The sequence below is a fragment of the Seriola dumerili genome, unplaced genomic scaffold, assembly GCF_002260705.1.
Source record: "Seriola dumerili isolate Sdu_G_001 unplaced genomic scaffold, Sdu_1.0 BDQW01000002.1, whole genome shotgun sequence".
In the NCBI taxonomy this organism is placed as follows: domain Eukaryota; kingdom Metazoa; phylum Chordata; class Actinopteri; order Carangiformes; family Carangidae; genus Seriola; species Seriola dumerili.
Window position 1 is genome coordinate 10,116,705 of NW_019174257.1, and position 20,269 is coordinate 10,136,973.

Genomic DNA, 20,269 nt, shown 5'->3' on the forward strand with positions numbered 1-20,269 from the left:
TGTCCGAAAACCTACACTAAGCAAAAACCGATGTAGTCAGAACGGTCCTGCAATAACTCATAATTTCATGATGGTTGGTTAGAGGTGTTGATTCAACTTTATGGTCATTTTGGAGGAACTGTTGAACTGTACTGCATCATACAGACAGGTGTTTCTGCAATTTATTGTACCCTCATTGTTATGGGTGGACAAAATAATAGAAACACATGTCCATATTAATACAATTCAAAGGCACCACAAACTGCAGCCTCCAAAATGACCATCGAGTTGAAACAACACCACTCTAAAATACTTTCAACACAGACTGATATTAATATTAGTATAAAAGTTAGTGGATGAAAGTTTATAGCTTGCTACCTTTCCCGATAACTTTCACGGCTGATCCATAGAGGAAGTCAATCTGCGTGGTTGTTATAGCAACATGTAGCTACAACTAGCTTTAGCTTGTGTTTCCTTACTTGCTGTTGTCGCCAACAACTAACGGAAACAGGTGGCTAACCGCTCTAATGCCCCAAGAAGCCGTCCATGTTCATATTTTAAAGAAAATGTTAGTGTTTTGAACGTTATGGGTACAGGTATGAACAGGTGGATTGATGTTGTCGTAGTGGTTTGAGAAGTTCATGTGGATATTTTGATTTTTGTTAGCAGTGCTAATGGGTCAAAGCTGCAATCAATTTAAGCCACTTTACCAATAGTGACCTCTGCATCACATTAATCGATGTGTTACTTTTTAACGGTTATGTAGCAGCAAGGTGTAAGATTTTTTTTTCTGATCACACAGATGTGTACTCTCCGCCCGGAATGATAAAATGTTAGAGTGAGCGAAGCCCAACGTTTTACACAGACTGTTCCGCAGCCACCTCGTTGTTTTCTGCCTCTCTGCTATGCTAACGTTGGCGTTAAATCCAAATTGACTACAGCTGCCTTCCTCCACCATGGAGCGAGCTATACTTTTCAGGACCATCTTCAAACTGTCAGGTGGTGAGTATTACTGAAAATGATGATTTTACTTCGAGTAATTACTTTGAATATATGTCATATACTTGATGAGACGATTTGGCTCATTTGTATAGTTGTTTGTTCCTGGTTTTAACTAACACGCTTATGTTTTTATCACGTGTTTTAACTGGCCATACAGGGAGGCACGATTACAAAGCAACGTAAAAATAGAAAATATAGTATATATATTACCTACTAAGTTACCCAATTTAAGTGGTAAACTTAACCTACTTGTTTATTCACTTTCCTCTGTCACTTACAATATCAGGAATTGCATTCTCGTTTTTAAGCTCCAAACTCAGCCACCTTTCTTGTTCAGTCTATGAATAATAAGCACTGATATTCAGGGCTCTTCTCTGCGTTATGATAATGCTTCCATCTTGGAAACCTAAACATTTCTGCAATTTCTCATGCTCATTCCAGGCTCATCAAGCCTGCTTATTATTATGAAAATATTCAATGAAGATTCATAAAGATTACAACAATTTCTCTGTAAATCATCTGTTTGCTTCCTTGTTTGCAGTACCAGTCATTTATGGGTGTTTTAACTATTATAGGTTTATTGTTTTAGAACTCTTGAGTTCTCAAAGTCATGAAATCACTTGTGTACAACTTTCACAACAGCTTGATCAAACAGCCATCTAGGCCCCAATGTGCCGGTAGAGATTAGATCAGTCTGCGGTCAGCACTCAGAGAAATGTGTTTTCCTGCTACCAAGGACTCTTTTAGTGTGTGCAAATATTTTATGAGCATGAGAATCTCACCAATCACAGAAAATGTTATTTAACTGAATATGATAGTCTTTTCTGACATACTGTAAATTTCTGGCAGTTAACATAGAGATCACAAGCACAAATTATCACACTTTACATGGTAATGGCACATATTTCTGTAAATAGGGCATAGTATTTTTTTTTAATTTTTTTTTAAATAAACGTGGGGTTGCCTCCTGGGTGGATCATGTGGTGTTTAGATCAGGAAGTAATGTCATAGCATGAGCAGAGTGGCGGATACAAGCTGTATTAGGTGTGTGGTGTGTTGACAGGAGGTGTTTAAATGTTGTTAAACAGCACTGTTTGGCTATTATAATAGATCTGTGTGAGGGACAGTGTTCAGCTGAGAGGAAAAAAAACTCTTGTGAAGAAACAATTGTTATGCCTCCATGCTGGTAACAGCTGTGGCCGGAGGCATTACGTTTTTGGGTTGTCTGTCCATCCGTCAGTCCGTCCCATTCTCGTGAACGGGATATCTCAGTAACGCCTAGAGGGAATTTCTTCAAATTTGGTACATACTTCCACTTGGACTGAAGGATGAACTATTTAGAATTTGGTGGTCAAAGGTCAAGGTAACCTTACTCACCTTACAAAATACGTTTTTAGCCATAACTCAAGGATTCATATGCTAATTATGATACAATTTAATACAAATGTCTAACAATAAAATGAAGAAGTGATGACATTTTGTATCCAAATGGTCAAATGTCAGCTTCATTGTGACATCATAATGTTCTGCACCTCTGGCCATTATTAAACACTGTAACTCAGGAACAGAGGGGGAGATTGTGACCATATTTCCTGCAACTAGACTGGTTGGCAGATGTATATAACCAACAGGCGACAATTCTAGTTGTTGATAGATTGGCAGGCATTCAATGGCCTGTAATGTTTGCCAAGTGGAAGGGGAAGTGGCTGAAGTGGGTTGGACTTTTGGTAATGTGGACGTTTTTCCAGAGGCAGTGGTTGTTATAAATATCTGGTGGTTAACAACCAAAGATATGTTGTGCTGTCCAAGTGAGTAGTAGAGTAGCTGGGCGTTTCAGTTCTTCAGACTGCTTCTTAGTGCAGGTGTATTCAGTTAATTTGGATTCATGAGCATTGTAGGATTTTCGAGGTGAATCCTCATTTCTACATGTGAACGAGCCCTATCCATGTTCTCAGCTGTAATCATGGTTATCATTTACTTTGAGATGGTGTAAGCAAAAGAGGAATTCTACTAGAAGTTGATGATTGTTACAAATCTATATGTAAGTTTAATTGTAGACACTTATGATGAAACAATACATTTTGTTAAATTGGGGTCAGTTTCATGAAGACTAGGGCTGGGCCATAAAACAATAGCAATAATTATCGCGAAATTATTTTTTCTCTCAATAGAAACATAAAAAATGTTCGATAAATGTTCTATGTAATTAATTTCCATGCTTATACCACGCCCACAAATGAATCACGAACGGCGAATTATGTTGCAGGAATAGAGGTCTGCATTGCGCAAGTTAGGATGCACGGTGAGAGGTATAAATGCAGTGAATGACGGGCTTGAAGTTGGAGTAAGCAAATAAGGCGAAATGAGCGACACCGCAGGAAAAAGCAGAATGCAACTCGGTGGACGAAGATATCGTCGACAAGAGAGACCAATCAACTTCAGTAGCTGGGAGATATTTTGGCTATTTACCGGCAGGCAAAAAACAGATCAATGTGCACTACAAGCTGTGCCTGAGACAGGTTCTATCAAAGACAGGCAATACCACAAACCTGTTTCACCATTTGAAACAATATCACCCGTTGCAACACACAGAAAGTAAGAAATTATAGGCCCAAACGAGTATTTGTGGACTCTCGAGGAGCGCCAGGCCAATACCCAGTGCAAATCTTCTATTTTTTTTAATTTTGCAGTCTGATCATGTTACATGTGTGCTGTAACTACAGAACTTAATTTTCTATTTACTTTGTTGAGTAAAAGGACTGAAAAGGATTTTGATCATGCATTTTTTTTATCATATTTTGAATGTTTGTACCTCAGTTTTTAAATATTCTGATGTTTGGCAAGAATATTCTGACTAAATAGAAGAGTTTAAAACTACAATTGACTGTCTGGTTTCTTCAGCTTTCACTCAGGAGCAAAAATCAGCCTTTAAACCTGAAAGAAATAACGATGTGGCATCGTGAATATCGATATCGACTGATATGGAAATTTTTATTGTGATGACAGTTTTGGCTCCTATAAAGGGTTGTCTTTGCCAGCCATTCAGTGCATCCACGTGGATGCTAAATCATAGTTTACAGTCAAACTCGTGTCTTTTATTCATAAATAAGAAGGCATTGCATGTGTTGAGGTATGCATCATAATAGCACCTTGCTGGTGTAACTGGCTGTCATGCAGTAGTTCAGGATGTGGTATGTCAGCAGAGATAATCAGCAGAGGCTGTTGAAGCACATTGATTTTGTGCAGTTTCCTTATGTGGCATAAATGTGTTCTTAATCACAGAAGCAATGATAATCTGATTGAGGCTTTGATGCAATGCAGTATTTAGTATTCACTTTTTTCACATTTTGTTATGTTTTTTTCCTCATCAATCTACACTCAATACCTCAGCCAAAAACAGAATTTTAGAAAAGAGAAACTGAAATATCATGTTGACATAAGTATTCAGACCCTTTACGCAGTACTTATCGAAGCACCTTTGGAGGTGATTACAGCCTTGAGTCTTCTTTGTTATGACGTGACAAGCATTGCACAGCTGGATTTGGGGATTTCCTGCCATTTTTCTCTGCTGGTCCTCTCACACTCTGTCAGGTTGGATGGGAGCTGTCAGTGGATAGCCTTTTTCAGGTCTCACAAGAGATGTACATTTGGGTTGTCCCCAGGCAACTCCTGCGTTGTCGTGGCTGTATGCCTATAGGGCCATTGTCCTGTTGGAAGGTGAACCTTTGGCTGAGTCTGAGGTCCTAAGCACTGGACCATGTTTTTTTGGGATTGTATTTAGCAGGCGGCTAGCTCTAGGAAGAGTCCTGGTTGTTCCAAACTTCTTCCATTTAATAATTATGGACATCACTGTACTCTTGGGAACCTTTCCCAGATCTGTGCCTTGACACAATCCTGTCCCTGAACTCAGCAGGCTGCTCCTTAGACCTCAGGGCTTGATTTTTGCTCTAATATTTATTGTCAGCTGTTAGACCTTTTTATATAGAAAGGTGTGTGCCTTTCCAAATCATGGCCAATTAGATGAATGTATCATAGGTTTTGTCCAATCAAGGCTTAGAAACATCTTTAAAGATGATCAAGAGAAATGGCCGGCATATGAGCTAAATTTCAAGTGCCATAGTAAAGGGTCTGAATACTTATGTCAATGTGATGTTTAACTATCTCCTTTTTAATAAATTTGCAAATACTTGTAAAATTCTGTTTTTGTTTTGTCACTATGGGGTATTCAGTGTAGATTGAGGGGAAAAAATGAATTCAAACTATTTTAGCATAAGGCTGCAACATAACAAAATGTGAAGGGGTCTGAATATTGAATGCACTATAGTGGAGTGAAACATGTACAATACCAGTCAAAAGTTTGGATACACTTTCCCATTCACTTGAAATAGTAGCAATAGCACCTCCCGTTTGTAATTGAGTCCAATCGTTAACTGAAAGTACAGAAATATACAGTATAACTTGTGTTTACTCTCAATCACTCCTCCCAAATTGCCTTTTTTGGTGCTTACTTCCACTGCACATAAAGCACACTTCCTGGGCAAGCACAGCTCGTTCATTGGGCCAACCGTAAGCACTGCTTAATCCCGCCTACCCATGCTAACTCAAAATAATGTAAAACAGACAATACACAAAGCTCATACACAGGCATGTGCTGTGTTAGTTTAAGTGCCATGTGGTGGTATAGGATACATAACACCTCATGATAACTAAGTGTGCCATGACTTTGCCCTGCAAATGCGTGATGCTCCTTATTAGCTTGTGGATTCAAGTGTGCTTTGTACCTGGGATACATTGCAAGGATGGAACCGAAAATTATCTGTCAAGGGAAGGTAGGGCTTAAGGATGGTTTATTTTGTACAGTTGAAGTACAATTTGAATTTAATTCAGTCTAATATACACCTGCATTTTTTCCATTTACTGTTTATTTATGATGAAAATGTTAACTACAAAACAACCCAAAGTTGTTTTTGTTTTTTGACAACAAGATGTTAACATATGTTGACATAAGATATTATGTTGTTGTAGTAGTAGTAGTAGTAGTAGTAGTAGTAGTAGTGGTATTTGTTTGAAAGGCAATATGATATTTAATAAAAAAGTTACTCTTATGGGGAAGAGTATTATTTTTTGCAAAATTAATATGTATGGGGGGTTGTTATACAACTTTTTACTTGACATTTGTTCAATATATGTTGATAAACTCAATCCATAATTTCCAACATTTATGAAATATGTCTGTCTTGAGTCTCAAAGCAAGTTTTTCCCAATGAAACAATGTACAAGACAGTGAACTGATTGATTTCATTTGCTTATTATTTAAGTTTTGCAAGTCCTCCATTGATAATACGAAGTTTCCCCTCATTCTCCCCACTTTCCTTTTATGTTGGGTCTGTTCACCCTGGCTGACCAAGCCATATTGCTCCCTCAACTTCTGGCATTCAATCGATTTCCATTGCTGAATAGTAGGAACCGAAACTCAGTCCTAAATTATAACCGAATCCAAAACCCCTTTTTAAAAAAAAAAAAAAAAAATTGTATTTTGCCTCTGCTTATTGGCTCTTAAACATGGTGAGCCACACCACATACCTCACGCTGAACTGCTGTGGCTCACACGCATGAGTGTGTCCACACCGCCAGCATTGCTGCTGCATTACTGCCAGCCCTATCTTTCTACAATAAGTTTGCCTTTTGATAATGACCACCAAAAATAGAAGGTTTGATTTGAATTCATTATTCTTCTGGCAGTAGCAGTGCCCAGCAAGGCTGGCAGTGTGAACACACGTTTGCAACAGCAGCAGTTCAGTGAGGTTGCGATCACACACAGGTGAGGTAAGCTGTGTGGTCAAAGTGCAGCTACTGCAGGTTTTCATAAAATTTGTGTTCCCTTTGTTAATTATATGTTAATTATATACCTTTTTTAATTATATGTCAAAAGTAGTTCCTCTTCATTTTTCTTCAATGCAGCCTTAGGAATGCCTTCCTAATACTGCTTTGCAAGTATCACAGAAACCCAACCACTCTTGGTTCTTTTTAAAATATTTTTCTATTTTCTCCTTCATCTCCTTCATCCTGCCATTTAATATAGAGTTTAGCCTCCACGACAGAATCCTCCTTTTTGAAATTTTAATTGGTCTGATATGTCAGTTACTCCTATATTGCATGATTTAACCACATGCACATTCCTTTTGTACATTATTAAGTAATTGACTCGAGAATAGGCAGAATGGGGATATGAAAAAAGGTAAATTCTTTTATTTAGGGGTGAAATTCCCTCCATACATCAGTTATACCTGAGTCTTGTTGATTTTTCTGCAAAGTGAGTTGCTTTGGGGCTGGCCACTGTGAAGAGTCCAACTTAGGGTTCAATGTAACATTCAAATCTCCTCCACAAATCATAAGGCCTGGGCTTTAGTTAATATTAGTTTGAAAAATTGCTTTTAAAGGGACTGGTTTGCTCCTGATGGAGCAAACCCCACCACCACCACAATGTATCATCCCCTCCTGCCTTTGGTTTCAGACTGCGCTTCACAATTGAACCTTTGCGCTGTCATAACTGTCACCCCCCCTTCTAGGTCCAGATTTGTATGAGGCTGAAAAGAAAGTTAGGGGTTAGTAAGTCTGTTTTCTTTTTAAGTTTTGCATTGGCTGGGTCTGAGAGGCGTGTTTCTTGAAGGAAAAACAATTCTCAACAATTTTCACTTTACTAAAAGTTTAACTCCTCTTGATGGGACTGAGAATGTCAATGTATGATACTACCTTAATTAAACCTGGTGTTACTGTATTTATTTAATGGCATCTACCATCTTGTTTTCAAGGTAACCTTACCCCTTACTCCTACACAAACATAATGAAACTCCAAACTAAATTAAAACTTTGGAGCTTGGAAGATGATGTATTACAAAGAAATAACTCCCTGAACTGAGGTCCTATTTGTGACCTTGTGGAACTCTGTGGGAGCTATGATGTCTTGATGGCTCTGAGGGATAACCTTCCTCTTCCACAGGGGTAGAAGGCCCTCTGTAGGAAGAAATAAGCAGTAGCATATGGTACTTACAGCCCCAAATATTACATGGTTGACAAAACAACTAATATGCATAGCTAGGAGACAGATAGGAGGAGAGATAAGAATGAGATATGCTAATTCTCTCTTTTGTGTTGAACTGGTTATTTTAAAGGATATAATATTATCTTAATTTGAACTCATCATGACATTATTCCGTCCTAATGCCTTTCAACTACATAAATGTGCCCTGACAGTGAACACATGTTTCTGCTCCCAGATATGCAGAGATATTAACTGAAGGGAGCTGCTAAATTAGGCTGCTACCTGCATGGCCGCCCGACCGCCAAGTCCAAGTATGCAAGATATTTTGGATTGGCTTTTCCCAGTTATGAGTTGGTCTTGTTCCCACAAAGCCACACCATATTTTGTATAACAGATCCTATTCTAAGACCCTAACTTGTTGCCACAATATAATTACTATAATAAAGTTAAAATATACTATATTGTTGGCCTTTGGAGAACCTCTTTTATTCCACTAATCCTTATGTATTATGTTTGTCATTTCTGGAACAGATGTTTTGCTCTTAAAGGACAAGAAGGATCCTAAATGTTTCACCCGAACAGGAGGGGATTTCACCTGCTTCTTTGAGACTGCAGACAACAGGACTTATGATTTGCTCTACACAGCTGAAAGGTATGTTCTACATAGTAAATCGACTGTGTTTTGTATGTTAAGGAACTTCAGAGAATATAAGTACATTTTAAAACTATTTTGCTTCACATTGTTTAGGAATTTTCCATACTTTTGACATATTTTTCTTCATTAGCTTAAGTATGAACATTTGTCATTAGCTTCCCCCCCTGTATACTGTATAAACACTATGGGTCTTGGGATAACTTCATTAAATCTCTTCATTAATATGTTACTTATTTGTTTCAATTTTGACTCTTTGAACTTTCAACTTTGAAAAATGACTGGCTGTATGTTTGGAGTCATTGTCAACCTGAATTTGGGACTGATTAGACGCCACCCTGATGGTACTTTTTTAGATAAGACTCTTAAATGCCTAAAATATTTGCTCAGTACTGTATGTATGTTGTTTTTGTAAGGAAGGACTGGACCCTCCAATAATTTTAATATGACTTTTATACCTCAGTCTTTCTCAAGGCTGATCATTAGTCTTATTAGTCACCTTTAAAGCATTTTGAACTGCACTTACCTGTATTGGAGATGGTATGAATGTTTTATTCGTTGATTTAATCAATACTGCAATGTCTGTTGTGTTGTTGTCATGTAAACCAATCAAGCCTGCCCGGAGAGAAAAGGTGTGTCCAGAGACCAGAAGAGGGAACTTACTTCCACATCTGCTCGTTTCCCTCCGGAGAGGTTTTTTTGTATACGGAAACACAATTTGAAGTCGTGGAGCACAACACCACAACCACCCTCTATAATCAGACTGTGTATGTGGAAGACCACTGTAAGAAATTTTTCTTAACAATATTTACTTCCTCAACAAAAAAGGATTGAGCACTTGTTAAAAACCTTGTTCTAGACATGAAGATATAGCACATAATTAGTATTACTGCCACATGGTGAAAAAATATTTAGGTCGTCAGTGCATACATACAATTTGTGTGTAAATCCAAGCCATTATTCCTTACAGCTTAAATCCTCTAGTGATTTTAACCTTTACTTTGCCATCCATTCATCAGTTTTCTTGCTGCTTGTCCTATTCTCAAATGACACTTTTGCAGGCCTATCTAGTCTTTTAAAAGATTTGCTAATGTTTAATCCTCTTTTTTTCCAAGTTCATCAATTTGAAAAAGGAATTAGATCAAAATATTTGTCCTTCACAGTTGTAGCTGCAATGTTAAGCCTTAGTCTAAAAGGGACAGATGTACTGTACCCATAGCCTTTCACAAACCAATTACAGATTTTATTTAAAACACAAAAAGTGTTTTAAGTGCAGCCTGATGTCCGTTCTGTACTATCAGTAATAAACATTTTTCTACTGCCTATTTCTGTTCAGTCAGTCAATGAATACAGTAAATCTACATTTGTATTGAAGCAGCAGGTATAATCTGTGAGTGTTAGGTGTCTGTTTTTTTTTTCTTTACAATTGTTACTAAATTATGTCTAAGAATTATAGGACAAAAAGTGAGTAAATGGAAACTGTTTAATATGACTGCGTCTTCAAAATGATGATGAGGGCACAAGGATTTTCCATTTGGTGAATCTTGCATCTTTTTCTTGCATTCCAGTTGGAAGTAGCTAAGACCACAGAAAGATATATATATATATATATATATATATATGTGAGGTAGGGAAGGGAGGAGGAATGGAAACAAGCCAATGTAACAACTAGGGCTTGCTGGTCCAAGGCATCCCAGGTGGATCCAGGCTGATCATCTTATGTCCCTCCAATGTGCTGATCTCGTGTCAACAAGGTCATCTGCCAAGAAAGAGAGTGGGCCTCCTCATCTGCTGCCTAAACACCTGTGAATCATTTCCAACAGTGGATTCTGTAAATTATATTTCCTCCCATCTTTTTGTTTATAGTTCTCCTTGATCCCCCCTACAATGTGTCTTTATACCAAAATGGACACCCAGGGCAGCTGCTGGTTTCATGGCAAACACAGGCCCCAACATACTGTGCAGATGTAATGTATAGGATTCGATACTCGTCCCAGGGGCTTGGTGAGAATACAACAGAGGTACACACAATTCTTCAGTACATCCATTTGAAATCAAGCTAATGCATAGTATGTGTAAGCATAAAGACATTTTTAATGTAATTTTGTAATTTAAGGATTTTTTTTTTAAATGTTATTGTGACTTTAATGTGATAAGACCAAAAACAGGGAAAAAAAGGTAAAATATACTAATTAGCTATTTAGAGCTTATTAATAATAACTAATAATCAGCTTATTAGTATTTGTTTTTAATTAAAAGCATTATTTATTGATGCAATCAGTTATATTTCTTAGTTATAATCTTAGGGTAGGGTGAGGGTTGAATTTTCTAATTCTCTGACAAACATGTTTATTGCACTAAACGTCATAGTTATATATTTTTATGGTGTTTGTTCATTGAGCATTAAAGTAACATTCCCTATAGACCTGTATCTCTGATTACAATGGGTGAAAAAAGTTATATGAATCATATTGTAAAATTTTTGATGTTTGTGATTTATACAGACGAAGGAGGTTACACATGCTACAGTAATACTAGACTCTCTGGTACCAGGGGAAGAGATTGAAGTCCAGGTCGCTGTCAAATGTGGCTCTAGTCCAAGTGCAGGATACTGGAGCAGCTGGTCATACCTTGTGCGAGCCATGGTTCCCCAGAGTGCAGGTATGTTTAAATAAGAAGAGTATGAATGAGTGGATGACTTGAGTGAGATTTAGGACAAAAAAATGTATCCATAGAAAAACATTGCTTCCTCTTGGTGGTAAAACCTTGGTGGTTCTTTTCCTTTTCAGATGATGTTTCACTAATGTGCTACACCTCTGACCTGCAAAACATCATCTGTCAGTGGAATGGGAGCAGATATGATGTGGAAAAAGAGTACAAACTTTTCTACAAGATAGGTCTCAGGTAGCACAAAATTCACACTACATTCCATCAATGATTGCTTAAAATCCCCAAATCTGTCTTCTCATGTAACAGCATGTTTTGAGTTTTATTGGAATACCAAAACTTTGATTACATACTCCACAGTAAACACCAGACATGTGTCATTACTTTGAGCAACGAGGGCACAATGTTGCAAACTCTTCGAAGCAAAAGTGTTGAAACCTGGAAAAAATGGGGGTATTCTAATTTAAATTTAAGCAATTGAAGTCCAGTGAATTACCGTAAATGGTGCAAATGGAAGTGGTAAACTGCCTGAGGACAAAGTAAACTATGAAGATTTCAATAAGAACTGGAAACATTGAGGTGTTCTAAAACTTTTGACCAGTAGTGTAGCTGCAAGCGTAAACAAAATGCGTTCTTTTGAGTTTATGTTCACTTTGTTTGGCTGTGATTGAACATGATTTTATGAACCTTGCAGTGAGGAATGGAGTCAGTGCATAACTGATGGGAAGTTCACTGACCTGTGTCGTTTTCGTGGAGATGAGTCCAGAAAAGTCGGGGTCAAACTCAGCAGCACTCAAAGTCCACTCAGCAGAGCCTTCTATACTCAGGAGTTCACTCTTAACAAGATCAGTGAGTGATATTTTTTTTGTTCCCTTGTCTCTTTGTTTTTTATCTGCTAAAGAGTCTCCATGTGATGTGATGAAATCAAGGAGCCGACTGCATATTGTTCTCTAAAAGCATCCATTTGTACTCAAATTACAGTTGTAGTGAAATATTCCTCAGTCAATGGTACTTTGGAGGCAGATGTTCAGAGAACTCTGTCTTATTTATGGTACATCTGCCTACTAATACATATTAGTATATAATATAAAATCTATCTTACACATGAATCAAATGTTAGATTTGCTCAAACATTCAGGTCACATAAAAATTTGTAATATTTAACATATCCTTAGTGACTTAGTCATGTTAACAATGAAAGTTAGCAGAGTTATACAGCTATAGGTCAGTTAGAAGTTGGAAGATCTAGGAAGATAAGGTCTCTTTCTTACCATTACTTGTGGTAGACTGAATTCCTCGGTTGCTGTAATAGTAAGTGCTTACTGTACCTCCTCTCTTGACCCATCAGTCATTAGAAAAAGTAGTTTCATGGCTTTGTCTGTTGACAGATTGTGTGTGCTGTGTGTTTTTAGTCAAAACATCCCCACCAAGTCATCTGAGTGGAGCATGGAAGAAAGAGAGGTTGTGCTTGAATTGGGAGTCTCCTTTTCTGCCTCTGCTGGCTCACCTGCAGTATGAAGTCGGCTACCAAACCAGAGAGAGTGAAGCATGGATGGTAAGATGTTATTTTCAGTGGCTGCAGAACATAATATATTTAAAAAAAAAAAAAAAAAAAAAAAAAGGTAATAAATTATATAAATAATAATAAAGCTATCCCTGAGCCATGTAAGGATTTTTTGTTTCTAAATACGTTTTATCAGTCATGTGTTCACTCATACCTTTCAGATTCCTTGTAACATTTTTTTGCATTAATATACATAAAGTACTGTGTACATAATTTTGTGATTATAGTATATTTAGTATCAGTCTGATGGCAAAAAAAAAATGTGGCAGGTGTTATTCCTGATATTACCAACAGATGGTGCCAAAGTAAGGAATTTTCAATTCTACATATAGTTAAGGGTGAAGAAATCAGCAAAATGATGAATTTGTTGCAAAACAATTTAATGTGCAAAAGCATGTAAAAATTATTATTTTGTGCAAATGCAACAGTATTCACAGTATGGAAAATAATTCAATTTAAACAGTATTGTGATGGAACAGGAATATAATTTAAGGGGAATGTAAAAGCTGTAGTTAGAGAAAGCAGAAGAAGTACATCATTGCTAAGACAAACATTTCATTTTCTTAATATTGAATGTCAAAACAACCTTTTTGTCCCCAGACGGTATCCTTAAAGGGACCAGAGACTGGAACGTGTCTAGAGGTTTCGAAAGGGAATCAGTACAACATTAAGGTCAGAGCTAAACCTACTGGGTCCATTTACTCAGGCCACTGGAGTGACTGGTCAGATGTGGTCACTGGTCACAATCCCACTAATTTAGGTAAGCTCCCACCAAGTGTGACAATAATCGATGTAAAACATATTTAATAATCCCCACTGGTTTTGTAGAGGAGTCACAATCCAAAATTTTAAAATTGGCACCAAATGAAATGCAGTGGTTTTATAGATTCTTAGTCTGTTATTTTGAAAGAACTTCAACAAGTTGTTAATTCAACTTTGGTTGTATGGTAACAATTGTAGTGGTGCATAAAATGAACTGATGTGCCATGAAATGCAGTTCTTTGTTACTCAAATAAAAATATCACATATACCATTCAAACCTTAATGCAGTATAAATAACCTTTTCAGGCATGTGGTTCATGCTGTTCATCCCTGCCTCAATGCTGATGCTTGTTATCATCATTTACATGTACCTCAGGTAGGATCTTATTCCAGCTTTTTCATATTGTAATCAGCCACTCACTGTCCCAGGATTAAACATCATGGAAATTAAAAAGAAATTATGTGAAGTTTTTTTTATTGACATCAGTTTGTATGGTACAATCACTTAAAGATTTGTGTAGTTTTGTGATATTTCAGTTCACTATTACTTGACATCAAAAACATTAAGCCAATTCTTTTACAGACCATCTTACCCACATTGTTTAAATATGCTTTTCATGTCTGTTACTGTGTTTGTGTTTTTATAGTAAGCTCAAGCAATATTTTTGGCCACCAGTGCCCAACCTTGACAAAGTCCTACAAAGCTTTCTGACAGAGATAAACCGGCAGAAATGGGTAAGTTACAATAATGTATGATACATGCACCATTACATTACACACAACTTATACTGTGGTGGAAATTTCTTTTTTCCAGTGTTTTTCCAGTTTAAAGAATTTAGCCTTATAAATGTAGACTACATATATCGATAAAACACAAAAGATAACAAAATTAATAAACACTGATACAACAAGTCACAGGTCTAGCTTACACTCAGTTCCAGGTATTGAAAATGAACTATTTTGTACTCACTCTATAGGATCCTCCACTCACAACAAAGCAGTGCACTGAGGAAACCACTGCATCTGTGGTGGAGATAATGTCTGAAGACGAGATTTCAGGACTGGCGAAGCCATCAGAGGAATCCACCCAGCTCCTGTCACCAGAAGGAAGCCTCTCCAGTGGAGAACAGGTAGATGGGAGCCTTGAGACGAAAATCTTTCCAGACTATGTGACTTTGAACAAAGACAGTGTCATTCTTTGTCCAAAAGGAAACAAGTATATGTATGAGAAGGTCGGAGAGAAAGGAGTCCCGGGGGTGGGGGATGATATTCTCTTAACATGTCAGTGTTCCTGCAGTGAAGGCTCAGTCTGTGTCCCACCTTGCTTAGGCAAAGACTTTCTTAACCATTCCTATGTGCCTCTAGCTGAGGCTGCACACAGATTGGAATACAGAGGCACTCTGGAAAGGGGACCAGGCAACCTCTATACTAATTTACCCTGTAGCTAAATGCACAGTAAAACAAGTGTACTTTGTATATTAAGCACTTACACTGACATAAGAATGCACTGTAAGTTGATACAGATCCACACATCCAAGTTTACTGCATCAGTAGCTCCATCTGTGGAAGAGGCTTCTATAGAAATAAAATCGCTCAGTGATTTTAATAATTAATGCCTTCTGTGCCTTAAACAAAAGGCATGTTACCATTAGGGATGTTCCTAACAAATAATTTCCACGTCAATTAAATGGAAATATAAATTTAGACTAGTCGACTAGTGTAAAAGCAAGAAAACAATCAGAAAACAGAGCTGCGTTACCTTTTCAGACCCAGCGGGATCACAGCATCTGCGGGAAAATGGTGTCATATAGGTTTATCAACTGTGGTTAACATCCACGTACCTATGTTGAATATGGGCAGGCATTGCTCCGGTTGGACGCCCGCATGCAGCCCAAAGTTTGTGACCGCACAGACTGTACGCATACAAAGTGTGCTGGCTATGCATGCTTCAGATAACAAAATGAGTCTTGTTTTAAAGAGAGGCTGTGCGAAGATATCCGGTGTCACGCACATTTATGTGATTCTTCTTTCAAACAACACAAAGACAGCAAAATGGTGTTGAACTCCTGGCTCTATACTCCTATTCCTGTGTTGTGCATTAACGCCACCAACTGGAATGGAGTTTGGATCAGGAAATGCACACGGGTGTAACAACTGTGTCAGAAATGAAAAAATATGATAAAATGTTAATCATTAGTTCAAGTAACTGGTATTTCTGGTGCCGACTAGAGAGGGCAGGAACATTTAATCATGCAAATCCATAGTTACCATAAAGTATATACAAAGTATAATGGGCATTAGATTTGATCATGGCATCCTCTCATCATTTGTCACCTTCCTTTTGGAGATGAAAGGCCATGAATGCAGCACAGATTTGTAGATTAAGTACATGTAGATGTGAACATAACATTTGAAAACAAGAATATCTATATTTTTATTATTGTTCCAGCTTTGATTCAAAGCTGTTTAAGATATATAGGTATATATTATGTATTACTTTTGTTTGTAAGTATAGGATTTCCTGCGCATCAGGGCTGGAAATGTACAATGCTTTGTCTTTGTGATACTTTGATCTAGGATATTTTTGTGAGAGTACAAGTAAATACCACTCAGTGGCTTTGGTTGCTGAGGACTGTTTTGTACAGTATGACCAGTTACCAGTAATCTGTGCATTTCTGATTACTGTTCTGCATTTAGAGTAACCTGGATAAAAATAGGAAAAACAAGGTGAAAGTTTCCATGAAAGCTACTATGTTGGGACTATTCAGTTTCACATCGGTTAATATGTATATGTTTTTTTTTTTTTTTACTATTATACGTGAATTGCCTCTGAAGAAAAAAAACAAACATTGTTTTTCAGGTCTTTCCCATTGTTTTTTCAGCCATTGCTTCTTGTTGTATATTCAGTAACTCATTTATATTGTATGTATTTTTTTTTTAACAAGTTTCAAATGTTCCTCAGACTTCCCATGTGAGGAAGCTGACATGAACATATGTAGCCAAAACACTTTCTACTGAGCCTTTCCTCATTATCTCCTTCCAAATAGTGTTTTTTTTCATTTTATGTTACATTATAACTTGAGGTTTTGTATTTTTAGCACTTAATATTAAAACTTATTTTCTTCCAGTTTCACTTTCTTGGGTACATGTCAAACCATAACATAGTAAACACTCCAGCATTTAAAGAACAACAGACCTGCCGGATATAAACCTTGTTTTTGTCGGTTTTGCATGTTTGTGTCACTAGGTGGCAGCAGATATCAACACAAAGAGATGAGATGTCTGTTGTCTCAGTGAGCCACCAACTGAGACAAAGGTTGTTGTTTTTTGCCACTGAAAATGAGAGAACAGTTAGATTTTGACCCAAGTTCAGGTTTGTGTTTTGTCACACCTTACGATCTACTAACCTTGTCCTTGAGGGTAAAACTTATACAAACACTGTCAAGAGCTGTTAAACCAAATAACACTACTAATCATGAATGAATGTTAAGTTAACCTCCACACCTGGGGATCATTTTAACCCGATTAAAAAATTACAACACAGCTGAATGCTAGATGTTAATTTATTACACAAAGTAGACGAAAGGCTCAATTTAACATGACTCAAAGAATTATTACTCACAACTTGTATGAAAACCAAGAGACCTGAGTTGGAACATGGGCAATCACAACATCATGACTACTGGGATGAATGAGGGGATTAGTAAGAGGATAAACAACCTTCAACAAAGTCAGGAGCAGTTACTCACATGCAGCTTTGCCAGCCAAGAACCAAAAATGTATTAAATGTTATTTGATTTAAAATCAGCAGTAGGAAAAGGTTACAGTGTCTCAGAGCTGAACAACAAAGAAGTGGTTTGGAGCAGTGTGAGAGATGATGACAATCTTAAATGAAATGACTTTACTTGCCTAAAACCCAATAGCTGCAGTGTAGTGATCAGACAGTGTATGACTGGTCCTGCCTTGCTCAGCCTCCTGTAGTAACTACATGAGGATAAGAACTGGATGCTTTGCAACTATGCTATCACCCTGCATCCCGTTAGCCGCCCTCTGTAAAATATACTACTAGTGTCACACTTTAATGGCAGGCCATCACATCTACAGTGTTTGCCAGACTGTATGATATCATGGCCATAAATTAGCCCAGAATCATCTATGAGGCAATAGCAGAGTGTGGGAGAAAGCGAATGTTGAGAGTGAGACAGTCAAGAGAGAGAAAGAGAAGTTTAAGAGAGTCAGTGTTTACTGGCGTACAAGCCTCTCCTCCCAACAGGAATTCTTTCCATGTTTCATCACTGCCCACTTGCCCATACGCAAATGTCTATGGAGGGAGGTTGAATCACCTCCTGATGTCATTTCCTTAACTTTCACTTACAATCACTAAGAGAAACAACATAGTTTCAAATGCGATGGGCTTTAACATACAGTATATAATGTATTTACACTAGAGATGTGCTGTGTTGTCATGTGTGCAGGCCTCAAGCATGAATTCTGCAATAACAGACACAAGGCCACTACAACAGAGCTAATCAACATCCTTTTAACGCCTGCTGGCAGCTACCATCGTTAACACACATGGAAACACACCAACCGGGCAGCTAGCTTGTTCTGCATGCTGAGTGCAAACTCTCTCACTGCAGTCACATTTGGTGCTACTAGATTTAGTGGAACCGACATCAGCTTCACAGCATGCTTTAAGTCAGTTTTAGAGTAAAAACTACCCGACAGGAAAAAAAAAAGGGAACCAGATAATCGACAACACAGGCAGAACCGATGATGTGAGAAAACTACAGGGCCTTCAGATTCATTCAGCAGGAGCAAAAGTCACAGATTTTCCATACAGGCATTGCACATTAAAAGGAGCAGAGGTGTTATGTTGGAATCAATGAAAAGCTTAGTTCACCTTATAATAATGAAAACATCCATTTCCTACACAGGAGGCTTTTATCTGTCCTCTGCAGGTTGGCACAGATGATTGAGCTTGCATCTCCACAAATAAGAAATGTTTACCAGGAGGGAAGCAAGAGCGCTGCAGCAAAATGGCCACAGATGGTTCTCGTAGAATAAATGAACAGGCTACTGTTAGCTTCTCTAGCTTGTGGCAAGTGTTAAGGATGAGTCAAAAGTATTTTCTCCAGTACTCTACAATCAATGGCAATGATGAGTAAACAATAGTCATGAAAGGTAAGAGCACCTCAGGTCTCAATGGCAGTACTTTCAATATCAATCACAAAATCATAACAAATCACAAAAAACCATAACACTGATCATGTGATCATACCAAAAGCTCATGTCTCCAGCAGGATTTTCAAGAACTGCATTTTCAGAATAAGAAATCAAATCATCCCGATAGATGCTCTTTCTAAAATACATAATGGTTTGTTAGTGGCTTTAAAATAAAGGACGATCATGAAATTTACCTCAGCACCAACTTTAAAAAAAAAACAAAAAAAAAAAACAGCAGGAATTCAACAAACAAGTTTAAAAGCTGTTAATTAGCAACAGTGACATTAAGGTTTTCATATTACAGCAGTAGCAGGATTTGTTTCCTCCATCCTACACCTTACCTAAATACAGTTCTTGAAAAAAGAATCACAAACTGAGACCCATTTGCATTATGTAACCAAACACACAAAAATTAAGTCACAGTTAAAACGGGTGCATGTAAACAGTAAAAACTAACTGTATACATTTTTCATTGTAGATGTCTGTCAGTTGTGTAATTTATAAATTTGCAGTGCAACATTGGTAAGACTTTTCAATGGCAACAAAAACTATTTATCAAACAGATCCATCTAATTTTCTTGGTCCAGTGCAAGGATTGGTCTACACACAAGCAGGGGCGCCCGGGGTAATTAGTTAATTAGAATAAGATTTGTAAATAACATTTTAATTATTTGCAGACAAGAACAAATACTATCAGGAACATATGGCTCAACATGGGTCTGTTCTTTTGCCTCTTATTCAGCTTTTTGTAGGAAATGTTAGAATAAATCCAAATCAAGAACAAAATAAGACAAATTTTATGCAATATCCTAATTTTTATAGAGACATAGAAAACATGTAACTAATCGTGTTTTATGCCACCTGAACTATTTGCACACTTTTTAAGAGATTTTAATGTGATTTGATGTTTTTGGGGAAAAGTTTATATTTTCTTTGTCCCTCAGCATCAACCAACTTGCCCTAAAGTTATCCCTCCTCTAAGTACCAAGATAGTTTTGTCAAACCTCGGGATCCTTGGTGATTGGATACAAGCTGTGCCTGGTTGCCGTGCACTGGGACCCCCTGCTGAGCGAGCTCAGATGTTGCCCTTCTTGTTGATGAGCACAGAGCAGCATGTGAGGGCTCCATCCACTTTGACCTTCTCCATGTTGGACACAGGGATCAGCATGTGGTCCTTCAACTTCTCGAACACCTGCAGGACACACAGACAAGGCTGTCATTGCAAAGACTGACATCCTGCCCTTTTAGGTTGTTATGTTTAGAAATGACTGTTGGATATTCTAAAATTATTTCAGCTGAAATTCAATCGATTATCTGTGTTCAGCCAAATGTCATTGGAAAAAAACATGTTTTAGTGCTACATTTGGGAATCAAA

At 37.5% G+C, this 20,269-nt stretch overlaps 2 protein-coding genes across 6 annotated transcripts in view; one reads left to right on the forward strand and one right to left on the reverse strand.

Annotated features, from left to right (window-relative positions):
- The first annotated feature begins 5,615 nt into the window (after positions 1 to 5,615).
- mpl (MPL proto-oncogene, thrombopoietin receptor) lies at positions 5,616 to 17,205 on the forward strand. 3 transcript variants are annotated; one of them, XM_022749838.1, is made up of 12 exons: positions 5,616 to 5,810; positions 8,555 to 8,675; positions 9,290 to 9,459; positions 10,542 to 10,696; positions 11,180 to 11,336; positions 11,465 to 11,579; positions 12,037 to 12,191; positions 12,755 to 12,897; positions 13,507 to 13,666; positions 13,975 to 14,044; positions 14,316 to 14,403; positions 14,646 to 17,205. In XM_022749838.1, exons 1-12 carry the CDS (start codon positions 5,681 to 5,683, stop codon positions 15,114 to 15,116), a joined length of 1,935 nt encoding a protein of 644 aa, XP_022605559.1. In that variant the 5' UTR covers positions 5,616 to 5,680; the 3' UTR covers positions 15,117 to 17,205. The 3 variants fall into 3 exon arrangements, with proteins under 3 accessions (XP_022605559.1, XP_022605607.1, XP_022605692.1); XM_022749886.1 differs by lacking the exon at positions 5,616 to 5,810 and adding an exon at positions 8,259 to 8,334; XM_022749971.1 differs by lacking the exons at positions 5,616 to 5,810; positions 9,290 to 9,459 and having other exon boundaries at positions 8,561 to 8,675.
- The window catches only part of ddah1 (dimethylarginine dimethylaminohydrolase 1), a 79,765-nt gene continuing 76,701 nt past the window's right edge, over positions 17,206 to 20,269 (reverse strand). For all 3 annotated transcript variants that reach the window (XM_022750213.1, XM_022750385.1, XM_022750298.1), the window contains one exon: positions 17,206 to 20,086. In XM_022750213.1, coding sequence (XP_022605934.1) covers positions 19,970 to 20,086 — 117 coding nt within the window. In that variant the 3' untranslated portion in view covers positions 17,206 to 19,969. The remainder of the gene's footprint in view (positions 20,087 to 20,269) is intronic.